The sequence below is a fragment of the Bos indicus x Bos taurus genome, chromosome 15 (assembly GCF_003369695.1).
Source record: "Bos indicus x Bos taurus breed Angus x Brahman F1 hybrid chromosome 15, Bos_hybrid_MaternalHap_v2.0, whole genome shotgun sequence".
NCBI lineage: Eukaryota > Metazoa > Chordata > Mammalia > Artiodactyla > Bovidae > Bos > Bos indicus x Bos taurus.
In genome coordinates, this window is record NC_040090.1 from 286947 (window position 1) to 299303 (window position 12357).

The 12357-nt window shown below is 64.7% G+C and overlaps 1 protein-coding gene across 1 annotated transcript in view; it reads right to left on the reverse strand.

Annotated features, from left to right (window-relative positions):
• Positions 1-921: 921 nt before the first annotated feature.
• Positions 922-12357, reverse strand: part of GLB1L2 (galactosidase beta 1 like 2) — a 39644-nt gene continuing 28208 nt past the window's right edge. Inside the window, 13 exon segments of the mRNA XM_027562175.1 lie at positions 922-1646; positions 1775-1891; positions 2129-2240; positions 2424-2511; positions 4522-4600; positions 4781-4852; positions 5010-5150; positions 6149-6255; positions 6735-6815; positions 7191-7328; positions 9516-9542; positions 9545-9599; positions 11433-11503. Coding sequence (XP_027417976.1) covers positions 1560-1646; positions 1775-1891; positions 2129-2240; positions 2424-2511; positions 4522-4600; positions 4781-4852; positions 5010-5150; positions 6149-6255; positions 6735-6815; positions 7191-7328; positions 9516-9542; positions 9545-9599; positions 11433-11503 — 1175 coding nt within the window. The 3' untranslated portion in view covers positions 922-1559.

Genomic DNA, 12357 nt, shown 5'->3' on the forward strand with positions numbered 1-12357 from the left:
AGACTGCAGGGGTCCACGCGGCGACAACAGTGTGGGGTCATGTGACTCACACACTCACGGGAGGTGAGCAGCCAGCGGCTGGGGCCCCTGAGCTCAGACGGGGATGCACGTTGCGGAGAACAAGCCTGAAGGCTGTTGACAAGCCCTTCATGCACGGCCTCAGCAGCAAGTACAGACGGAGCAGGAGGAGGCCTGGGAGGGCCTCAGACGCCCAGCACTCAGAGGCTGGGTGAGCAGCAGGGCATGTCCTGCCTAGGTGCTTGGACAGACAAGCTGGGGTCACCGGGCAGGGAAGTCATGAAGATGGGTGGAGCCAGGGACCTCGCCCAGGAAGGGCTGCGTGTCAGGTGGCACAGGGCCATGCAGGGCATGCTCACTGCAGACCCCAGGCGTGCCCGGGTGGACTCGCACCCACGGGCCTCATGGGGCCCGGCTGGGGCCTCGGCTCCTGGTGCTCAGCTCTGAGCTTCCCGCGGAACACGGGGCAGGAAGGGCTGGTTAGTTTGGACGAGATCAGGACGTGCTCTGGATACCTCCCCGCTGCCCGCCATGGCCCACAGGTTCGTTTCAGTGAGCTCCACTGTCTGCCTCCAGCAGGACCACGGGGTTCAGCCCGCCGTGACCGTCTGCCCTTGACCCGGCTTGTGGGCCCGGGGGCGGCACACTGGTGCCCCCGGGAGACCTGAGCCGTGTCCCACTCCCGGGAGGAATCCGCCCTTGGACTGGGGCTATTACAGAAGAGCCTCCGTTGGTGGCAGAATGCAGGTCCGTGAGGACGCGCGCCCGCCGGCCCAGCCGCCTCCTGCCCACCAGACGGTCTGCATTCCCCACCAGCTGGGCTGACTCTGTGCCCAGCCCCACAAGCCCGTGTCTCAGCTCCCCGCACACAGACCCAGTCAGAGAGACACTGCCAAGCAGGCCTGGAATCAACTCTGTGGCTTTATTGCAACTCAGGGCAGTGAATTGGAGCCCCGCAGAGGACTCACCCCTGGGCACACCCGGGGGTCTGGATGCACATGTGGGAGGAGGCTGCCCGGCCCCGCCCCCCCCAATTCCCCAGAGCAGTGGCCTTTCCTCTCAGTGGATGCTTCGTCACGTGGAGCGGGGAGGGAACGAGTGGATGCAGGAGGTGAGGCCCAACTCTCAGATGCGACCCTGGGGAGCGCAGAGGAGGCCGCAGGCTCTGCACTGCACTGGCGTCCTCCCAGGATGGCAGAGAGACCTGGGCAGGTCGTGAAGGGACAGCGGGCTCCCCCCACCCTCCATGGACAGCACGTGCGCCCCAGCTCAGAGCTGGGGCCACAGGGACGAGGGCACGGCTGGGCCAGGGGCAGAGGAGCAAGCACTCAGGAGCCGGGCCCCACCAGCCCCCACAGTGAACAGTCCCCGTGTGGCCCAGGGGAGCGGGGAGGCGCTCCGGGAGGGAGGGCCCCTCACCCTCTCCTCGAGCCTCCGGTCCTGCAGGGCAAGGGTGAACTGCAGCCGCAGGCAGACTCCCAAGGGCGGCCGGAGCAGGCACAGGCCGGTCAGCGGTCAGCGGGGTCTCGGGCCTGGGCGGCTCAGTGCACGTACTCGTGCTGGCCCAGGTTGGGCGTGTCCACGAACTGGATTATCCGTTGTGCCATCTTCTCTTCAAAGACGATGATCTGGGGGAGATGGCCAGCCTGTCTCCGGGCGGAACGTCTGTCCTCTCCCGCCCACCCAGGCCCCCTGGGAAACGCGGCGGGGCAGGGAGGGCGGGGCTGAGGAGGGGTCCCAGGGGACAAGCCCCCACCTTATTTAAGCCTACGTCCAGCCAGGCGCCTGGGAGGTAGAGGGTCTCCTGGGGCCCGATGTTCCAGTAGCGGCCGAGGTTCTGGTTGTTGATGAACACGACCCCCTTTTCCCAGCCCTACGAGAAGCAGAAGGACGCATCAGTTGGCTGAACTCAAGAGTGACAGGAGCTCTTGCCTTCCGAGGGACCAGCCAGGACTGCCCCCAGCCTGCAGCTGCCCCCGCAGGGTGCTCGGCTCAGACTGGACCCCAAGTCTTGGCCCTGAGAAGCCCGCCCAGTGCTCTCCACCAGGGACGCCACGACGGAGTGCCTGTGGGCACACGCGGTGTGCACGCCCCGGTGGGGGATACACACCTCCAGCTTCACAAAGGTGTCATAGGGGGAGTCCAAGACAGACAGGGCTCCCAGGAAGAACGCAGGGAACATGGGCTCCTCCGTCAGAGGTTTCCACTTGTCTGCAGTGAACCTGCGGGCAGACGGACAGGGAGGGGCCCTTCACGGGTCGCCTGTGTCCAGAGCCCCCGCCCGCCCTATGGCCTGTGGCAATGGTTGGGGAGGGGGTCCCAGGGACCCCGGGGCGGGGCGGAGCAGGGCAGGGGCGAGGCAGGGCAGCGTCTTCTGCCCTCGGGTGGCATAGGGCGGGACAGACCTCTGCAGAAAGCTCCTGTCCATCTCCAGGCTGTAGATTTTGAATTTTTTCAGGGGAGAATCGTTCAGATAGACATTTCCAATGATACCTGTGGAAAGGGGTCAGGACACTGGGCGAGGAGGGCCGACAGGGGCCCAGCGGGCCAGGCACATACTTGGACTGCTTCCGGAAAGTTCCAGAAAAGACTCCCCTCCCCGGAGAGGCCAGCTCCCCAGGGGGCTCTTCACACACTAATTTCTTCCCTGCCATCCCAAAGCCCTGCGAGCCAGCGGGTGGAGTCTGCCAGCCCCAGGCTTCTGGGCCTTCTGAGGGCCCGCCTGGGCTGGCCTCTGTCTCTGGGCCTTCTAATGGGGCGCCCGGTGGCATCTGCCTCTGGGTCTTCTGGGGGTTGCCCGGGGTGGCTATGAGGGGGCCAGAGGTGGCGTCTGCCTCTGGGCCTTCTGGAGGGCACTCCCTTTGGGGTTGAGGCTTTCAATAGAAAAGGAGACCCAAATGACGGGTTTGACCAGGACATCTTAGCCTGCAGCTACTGAGGTCAGTGTTCTGCGGCCCAGATGGAGCAGACCAGTGACCCGGCCAGGGACCCCAGGAGGACGGGGGAGCAGGGGAGGCCATGGCTGCGAGCCTGAGGGAGGCCCCAGGGGTCTGGGGGGTTCTCATCCAGCTCCTATCTCAGACTGCATGAAACCCCGCGGGTTTGATAGATAAGAAGAGAGAGAAGGTTCAGAAAGCCCCCAGGACTCACCCCTCCAGGGTCCCTCAGGACTCACCCCCTCCAGGGGCTCCTAGGACTAACCCCCTCCAGGGTACCCCAGGACTTACCCTTCCAGAGGGACCCCAGGACTCACCCCGCCAGGGCCCCCCAGGTCTCACCCCTCCAGAGGCTCCCAGGACTCACCCCTCCAGGGTACCCCAGGACTCACCCCTCCAGAGGGACCCCAGGACTCACCCCTCCAGAGGGACCCCAGGACTCACCCCTCCAGGGGTCCCTAGGACTCACCCCTCCAGGGCCCCCCAGGTCTCACCCCTCCAGGGGTCCCTAGGACTCATCCCTCCAGAGGGACCCCAGGACTCATCCCTCCAGGGGTCCCTAGGACTCACCCTGCAAGGGACCCCCAGGACTCACCCCTCCAGAGGCTCCCAGGACTCACCCTTCCAGGGGGATCCCAGGACTCATCCCTCCAGGGGCTCCCAGGACTCACCCCTCCAGGGGGACCCCAGGGCTCATCCCTCCAGGGGTTCCCAGGACTCACCCCTCCAGGGGTGCCTAGGATTCACCCCTCCAGAGGCTTCCAGGACTCACCCTTCCAGGGGGACCCCAGGACTCACCCCTCCAGGGGCTCCCAGGACTCACCCCTCCAGAGGCTCCCAGGACTCACCCTTCCAGGGGGACCCCAGGACTCACCCCTCCAGGGTACCCCAGGACTCACCCCTCCAGGGTACCCCAGGACTCACCCCTCCAGGGGCTCCCAGGACTCACCCCTCCAGGGTACCCCAGGACTCACCCCTCCAGAGGGACCCCAGGACTCACCCCTCCAGAGAGACCCCAGGACTCACCCCTCCAGGGGTCCCTAGGACTCACCCCTCCAGGGCCCCCCAGGTCTCACCCCTCCAGAGGCTCCCAGGACTCACCCCCTCCAGAGGGACCCCAGGACTCACCCCTCCAGGGGTCCCTAGGACTCATCCCTCCAGAGGGACCCCAGGACTCACCCCTCCAGAGGGACCCCAGGACTCATCCCTCCAGGGGTCCCTAGGACTCACCCTGCAAGGGACCCCCAGGACTCACCCCTCCAGAGGCTCCCAGGACTCACCCTTCCAGGGGGATCCCAGGACTCATCCCTCCAGGGGCTCCCAGGACTCACCCCTCCAGGGGTCCCTAGGACTCATCCCTCCAGAGGGACCCCAGGACTCACCCCTCCAGGGGTCCCTAGGACTCACCCCTCCAGGGGTGCCTAGGATTCATCCCTCCAGAGGGATCCCAGGACTCACCCCTCCAGGGGCTCCAGGAACCCCCATCCACCCTGGAGCCCCTGTGGCACAGCCCCGTGCCCCGCGGTGCTCCTGTGGGGAAGGCCAGGTGGGCGGCACCAAGACCCACCTTTGCGCTGCTGGTCGATGTTGTCCCCGTAGTTGACTCTCCCGCAGTTCTCCACCAGGATCCTCAGCGTCGTGAACCCCTGTGGGCAGCACAGGGCGCCCTGAGGAAGCCCCAGCCGCCCCTCGGGCTTTCTCGGTGGCGCCCCAGTTCTCCCTGAACTCTGAGCACGGGACAGGGTCCCTGATCACAGAGCCACACTCACCCCACCTCTGTGGCAACCCCCAGTCCCGGCCCCCTTCCGGCCCCCGCCCGGACAAACCTGGACCGTGGGGATGACGATCGTCTTCTTCTTGTAGTCGAGGGTCCCCAGGAAGAACGTGTTCAGGAACACCTGCCCGAGGAGCAGGTGCGGGCCACAGCGTCGGCGGGGTCCTGGGGGTCCCGGCCCGGTACGCAGAGGGGAGGGCCCAGGGGTGGGGAGGAAATGGAGGCGGCGGTGTGGGGCCATCTCCACACGTGGGAGCATCTGGGTGCGGGGTTGCCCCTACCTGTCCCCGGTCACGCACAAGGGCAGTGAGGACGCCGGACGCAGTGATTGTGGTCTCGTATAGTGTGTACCCGAAGGACTGCCCGCTGCCCCCGTTGATCGGGAGGTTCTCCATGTTGACCGGGTGCTCCGAGGTGACCGGCTGCACGGACAGGAGACGGGGGTGAGGCTGACTGAAAGAGGCCACCTCGCCTTCCAGGGCGCGGGGCACAGGGTGCGGGCGGCCTCGTGGGGTCAGCACATGGGGCGTGGTAAGGATGACCGCTTTCTATTTGCTGTCACTCGGGCAAGTGCCACAGTCCTGTCTGATTCCTCATCAGGGTCAGGGGACAGGGACAGAAGGAAGCTGAGCACAGGGGCCTGGGGCTCAGGGTGGACCCCGCCTCGGCCCCCTTGCTCCTCCGTGCTCCTCCTCTGGCTCCCTGCATCCCCCCCCCTCCTCCGTGCTCCTCCTCTGGCTCCCTGCATCCCCCCCCTCCTCCGTGCTCCTCCTCTGGCTCCCTGCATCCCCCCCTCCTCCGTGCTCCTCCTCTGGCTCCCTGCATCCCCCCCCTCCTCCGTGCTCCTCCTCTGGCTCCCTGCATCCCCCCCCTCCTCCGTGCTCCTCCTCTGGCTCCCTGCATCCCCCCCCCTCCTCCGTGCTCCTCCTCTGGCTCCCTGCATCCCCCCCCCTCCTCCGTGCTCCTCCTCTGGCTCCCTGCATCCCCCCCCCCTCCTCCATGCTCCTCCTCTGGCTCCCTGCATCCCTACCCCCTCCTCCATGCTCCTCCTCTGGCTCCGTGCATCCCTCCCCCCTCCTCCGCGCTCCTCCTCTGGCTCCCTGCATCCCCCCCCCCCGTGCTCCTCCTCTGGCTCCCTGCATCCCTACCCCCTCCTCCATGCTCCTCCTCTGGCTCCCTGCATCCCCCCCCCTCCTCTGTGCTCCTCCTCTGGCTCCCTGCATTCCCTCCCCCCTCCTCCTCCCGTCAGCCTGTCCTCTGCACTTTGAGCTGAGGCCAGGGTGGAGCCCCGTGGAGACTTGTTCTCTTCATCCTCCAGCTCAGTAGCTGCAGGAAGCTCAGAGCGTCTGTGGGCCCAGCTGCAGTCCGCAGTCCGTGGCGGGGGATGAGGCCCTGAGCCCAGGGCCCAGCTTGCACTCACCAGCTCCAGGAAGTTCAGGGCATCCCACAGGGACACGTAGAAAGCTGGTGTCACTGGGTCATACGCCGTCTTGGGAAGAAGGTCGGGCGGGACGGGAAGAGGGGCCCCTGCACCACAAGCAGACGGTGGGCGTCCCCAAAGGACCCGACAGTCACTGCGCCCCCAGCCACCACTGGCCCCGGCTCCTGCCCACACACAGCAGAGCACACCCCTGCCAGCCACACAGAGAACCCCCAGGAAGATGAGGGCTGGACAGGGCTTGCTTCTCACACTCTTCGAAACATAGACACCTGTGAGGAGGTGAAGCTGGCAAGACCCCTACTCAGATGACAACAGTCGCTCATACTTCCCTGTCCTTTCTAGGAAGTTCCTGCACAGGGAGGTGGGGTGGGGTGGGGGAGGGGAGGATGGTGGGGGAGGGGAGGGTGATGGGGGACGGGGAGGTCGGGGGGAGGGGGGAGGACAGGGGGAGGGGAGGAGGAGGGGAGGACGGTGCGACGACGAGAGAGATGTGGGAGGATGGTGAGGGGGAAGGGGAGGAAGCCAGTTTCCTGAGGTCTCAGAGCAGCGGCCAGCATGCAGGTACCTGCCATGGAGCCGAAGAACTCCCGGAGCTTTGTGTACTTGGCCGTGTAGTCCCCAGCCTCCGTCAGCACTGCATCGTAGTCTGCGAGACACCAGACAGGCCCCAGGACAACGTCGCGGGAGGAGGCGGGCTCAGCAGTGGGCTCCTCGCCCCAGCAATGCCACAGGCAAGATGCTTGACGTGAGCCACCCGTCAGTCAGAATGCCACACACACTGAACACGTGGACGGCCCCAGAGTGTCCAGACCCCACTCAGCAGGCGGGAGGCCCCCAAGGGCCACCCCTCCTGGCCTGGGCTGTGCTTCCTTCCCCAGCCAACTGGTCTCCCACACCCTGGAAGCTTCGGTGACAGTCCGGACAAAACCTCGCCTTCACATGGGAGGTGCCAGCCGCTGTCCCCGAGGGACACCCCTGGAGTGCCCAGGAGTGCTATAAGTGCCCCATCGGGGATACGCACCGTAGCTGGTGACATCGGGCTTGTAGTCCTGGAAGTGCATGGCTCCTCCGATGAAGCCGAAGTTGGTGCCCCCATGGAACATGTACAGGTTGATGGACGAGCCGGCTTTGACGATGGCCGACACCGTGTTCAAGACCTCTGCAGGGAGGGACGTCTGATGGCCAAGCGGTCACAAGCCCTGAGCCCCTGGGAGGCCCCTCACGGCTCCAGCCCGTGGCTTCCCTGACCCCAGCCGCAGTCCGTGGCCAGAGGCCCAGAGTCCAGTGCTCGGCTTTCAGTTCCCAGATGAGTCTGCCTGGGGCCAGGCTGCAGCCGGGGCCGCGCCCCCCACCCCCTGCCCAGGGGGCTTCGCCCGCTGCTCACCTGGAGGACCTGATTAGAGGCATGGTCTGAGCGCCCCCCCACCCTACTTGGGCTGGAGAACAAGCCCACCACACGCACAGGATCAGTGGAGGAGTAACATGCACGGTTAATGAACATCACATACAGTTTGAAACCCCTGCACCAGCTGAAGGAAAAGAGCTGAACAAGGCGCTGCTGTTTAGTCGCTGAGTCACGTCTGCCTCTCTGCGACCCCACGAACTACAGCCCACCAGGCTCCTCTGTCCATGGGATTCTCCAGGCAACAGCACTGGAGATGGTCGCCATTTCCTCCTCCAGGGGGTTTTCTGGACCCAGCGATTGAACCCACGTCTCCTGCACTGCAGGCAGATTCATTACCACTGAGCCACAGGGGAGCCAAGCAAGGCCCCTGTCAGACAGCAAATGTTACCATTATTGATTAATAACACTGGCTGTTGATGAATCTGGGGGGAACGGACATCTTTGACAGTCCTCTTCCTGGAGAAGATCACGCCCGCGTGAAGGAAGCAGTGCTAGCTGGGGATTCACCCCAGGGAAATGCCAGGTGCGCCCAGCTGACGTGCAGGGAGGCTGCCTGCAATGTGGTCTGTGAGCACAGACCCTGGACCTCCTGTGTTCCTGGCACGTTCTTTGCTGAGCCACCAGCGAAGCCCAGAAGCACCCAGGTCTTCAAAACGAGAGGTCACGGCGGGGGCGGTCTCTGCATCCTCCACAGCAGTGGGGGCGTCCACATCTCACAGCGCAGGAAGCCGGGCTTCTGGGCCTCTCACATCTGCCCGCACCTGCCCACACCTCCACCTGCCCACACTCGCCCACACCTGCCCACACCCTCTCACACCCACCCACACCCATACCTGCCCACACCTCCACCTGCTCACACCCGCCCACACCTCCACCCGCCCACACCCACCCATACCCACCCACACCTGCCCACACCTGCTAACACCCGCCCACACTCACCCACACCTGCCCACACCTGCTCACACCCACACACACCCACACCTGCCCACACTCGCCCACACCTGCCCACACCTGCTCACACCCACACACACCCGCACCTGCTCACACTCGTCCACACCTCCACCTGCCCACGCTTGCCCACACCTGCCCACACCCGCTCACAGTCACCCACACCCACACCTGCCCACACTCGCCCACACCTGCCTACTCCCACTCACATCCACTCATACCCACACCTGCCCACACCTCCACCTGCCCACACTCGCTTACACCTGCCCACACCCACTCACACCTGCCCACACCCACACCCGCTCACACCCGCCCACACCCACTCCCATCCGCTCATACCCACACCTGCCCACAGCTCCACCTGCCAACACCTGCTCACACCTGCCCACACCCACACCCGCCCACACCCACTCACACCCGGCCACACTCACACTCGCCCACACCCACACCCGCCCACACCCACTCACACCCGCCCACACCCACACCCGTCCACACCCACTCACACCCGGCCACACCCACACCCGCCCACACCCACTCACACCCGCCCACACCCACATCCGCTCACACCCACTCACACCCGGCCACACTCACACCTGCCCACACCCACACCCGCCCACACCCACTCACACCTGCCCACACCCACACCTGCACGTGCACGCAGAGTACAGACAGAGAACGCCTGCACTACACACATGGACACGTCTGTTCTGGACTCTGGGTTTTTGTCTCCTTTTTACACACGTCCTGTGTCGGCTGGATGCCAGTGACGGTCATTCATCACTACTCCAGAACTATTACAAAGATCCCAGAGGGGTGTCTGACTGCTCCTTCCCCTGTCGAGACAGAGGACTCTGGACGTTCTCAGGAGCTGCCTGTGCGCACAGATGCCCAGAGTGCCACATGGCAGCCAGTTCACACCATCGGCAGCTCCTCTGGAGCTCAGTCCTGCGTCAGAGGCCAGCACAGGCTGCACGGGGTCCGCCGAGCACCCACCTGAGGAGTCCAGGATGTAGTGGGGCCACCCCACGAGTCAAACCAGCCCGTCCAGTACTCCATCACCATCTTGGGCTGACTACCCTGTGCACCAAAGGGAGTAGTTAGCTGGCACCTCCGCCCGCCCAGCCCTTCCTCAGCCACATGCTGACCTTCGAGGGAGCTGCCCAGGGGCTGCACCAACACCGCCCCAGCTCCCGGCCCCACGCACCTTCCTCCCTCCCACAGGGGGCGCTCCTGCAGCTGGCGGCCTGGCGGTCAGGGTCCCCGGTGCACATGCACCCCCGTTCCATCTGGGGACCGCAGAATCATGGTCCACTGAGATGGTCCTGACCGCGCCACGGGAAAGCCATGGGCTCAGCTTCCTCCAGGCTTCCCTCCTCCCAAGGGGACACTCGTACCACATTTGGGTCACTAACGAGGGTCGCTAGTCACACAGGTCAGCAGTCTCCCCTGCGGGGAGGAGCTCCAGGCTGAGGGCCAGGGCTGGACTTCGGCCGACAGCCCAAGTCACTGTGGCTTGGGGCTGGCTCAGCACCAACTGTGCTGCGTGCCCTGACCTGATTGCCGGGGGCCTCTGTCCTGGAATCTGTGTCCTGAACTGGAGAACAGACGCACAGCGGCCAGTGACAGGGCTACTGGGACAGTCACACGAGACAAGGCAGCTGGAGCTGTCAGCACACACGGCCCAGCCCTGGGAGGCGCCTGGAGATGCCCACATCCACCCTCCGGTCACTGGGCACAGACTGGGGCTGGCGGGGTGCGTGTGAAACCCCTGAGCACCAGACGGGGCCTCTGACCTGAACCGGGATGGGTCCACGGCCCCTTTCTGGAGGAAAACATGCAGCTGAGCAGCGGGCAAGAAGCCACTGGTGCTGGCGGCGGGTGCAGTGGGCAGGCTAGCCGGCCCTGAGCCACCTCTCCAAGTGCAACTCCATGGTGCCCATGGGGAGCACAGCTGTCCTGGGTGCTCCCCAAACATCACCCACTTGATCCTCCAGCGGCCCTACGAGTCAGTTCCAGCACAACCTCCACTTCCCAGAAGAAGGAGGAGAAGCTGAGGGTCACAGCACCGTCTTTTCCTAGACGACCTTGAGGGCGACTGTATACCTCGCAGGGCTCTTCCCAAGTGGGTCTCAGTGTCCCTGAGGGCAGAGGCCCTGTGGCCTCAGAACCCTGCCAGCAGGCATGGCACAGGGTGTGGGAGGGAGGGCGGGCGGGGCTGGTGCCCACCTGCGCACCTCCCTCCCTCCCGCCATCCTGCCTCCTCCCTGCCCATCCCTCCAAGCGTGGGGCGGGGCCAGCCCTGGGGACCTCCCACTGCCCAGGGCTCCTGTGGATGAGCCTCTGGACCTCACCCCTGCCTTCCGACAGCAGCAGCTGGGATGGGGGTGCCCCAGCACCCCACAGCATCTGTGCTGGGTCAGGGGCAAGCCCTCCAGCACCCTAACCCCTCCAGGCGAGGGTCTCAGAGAGGACACCCGCCCACCCGCACTAAGGCAGGGGAGGGCGGCCTTGAAGCCTCATCGTCCGTGAGGGCCACTCCACGCCAGCCTGATAGGCCGTGCCCCCAGCCAGCTGAAGACAACAGACAACAGCCTTTCTGGGCCCCGAGAGTCCCGGCGGGTCAAGGCCAGACCCAGGCAGTGAAGCACCTTCCCCACACGGAGCACGTTGGGGGCTCACTGAGTCCATGGAGCTCTCAAGTTCCAGGCCTTCAGAAAGGCCCCCTTTCTCATCAAGAGGCAGGAACTCACCTCCACACACCTTCTGGCACCAGGCTCCCCTCCCCAGGGGCAGGCAGCATGGGGCGGGGTGGGCCGTGCATGGGGAAGGGGGCAGAGCTGAAGGCCGAGCCCCGTGGTCCCCCCGCCCACTGAAGCCCCTGACACTGACCCAGGCTCAGCGCGCACGCACCTGTGCGCCCAGCAGGATGGTGGTGAACAGCTGCAGCTCCGACTGTGACTGGAGGTTGATGGTGGCCAGCACTGCGGGCAGGAAGGACACAGGGGACAGCGATCACCCCTCGCCTGGAGGGCTGAACACCCCTGACGTCCTCAGCTCACCAGCAAGTAGACTGACCCTGACACCGTCTCCAACCGCCGACCAAGAGTTTAGTTCCTCTGTCGCCAGGAGACTTGGCTGGTTCATCTTGGAAATTCCACCACTCAGCACAGACCTTACAGAGATCTGCTCACTAAGCAGCTGTGTTTGACTTACATAATTTTCACAACCTGAGCGTGCACTTCCTTTAATTCCTCCTTCACAGGAGCCCGCAGTCTGACGTTCACTTTGCACCCCCAGCCTCCAGCACTGGGTGACCATCTAAGAAGACTCCCCTTTTACGCCTTAGAGGAGGGCTAGTGTTCTGTCCCATCCCCAGCAAGAGTCCCCACGGCTTCCCACCAGGGAAAAGCGCACCGAGAACACTGTGTCATGTTTGACCCAGGGGCATGGACTCGGCCAGCCCTCAGGCAGACTTTGGCTCCGAGGCTCTTGCCTGCTTCCTGTCCCTGGACAGAGGGGCCCACGTGCCCTGGCCTGAGCTCTGCTGTGCCCAGGAAGATGGATGCTCATTGGGTGGTCTCCTGTGGAACGTGAGCCCTGATCACGGGGCTTCCCTGGAGATCTGGTGGGTAAGACTGTGCGTCTCCTGCAGAGGCGCAGTTTCCATCCCTGGTCGGGGAAGGAAGGTCCCAGGGGCCACGTGGTGAGTTAACAAAAACCGAAAAAGAGATCTTGACAACACTGGAGAGCAACTTAACTCTAATAAAAAATTAATTAAGTATTTAAAAAGCCAAACATCAGCTGGGACCCCGGGAGGCCCACTTGCTATGGAGAA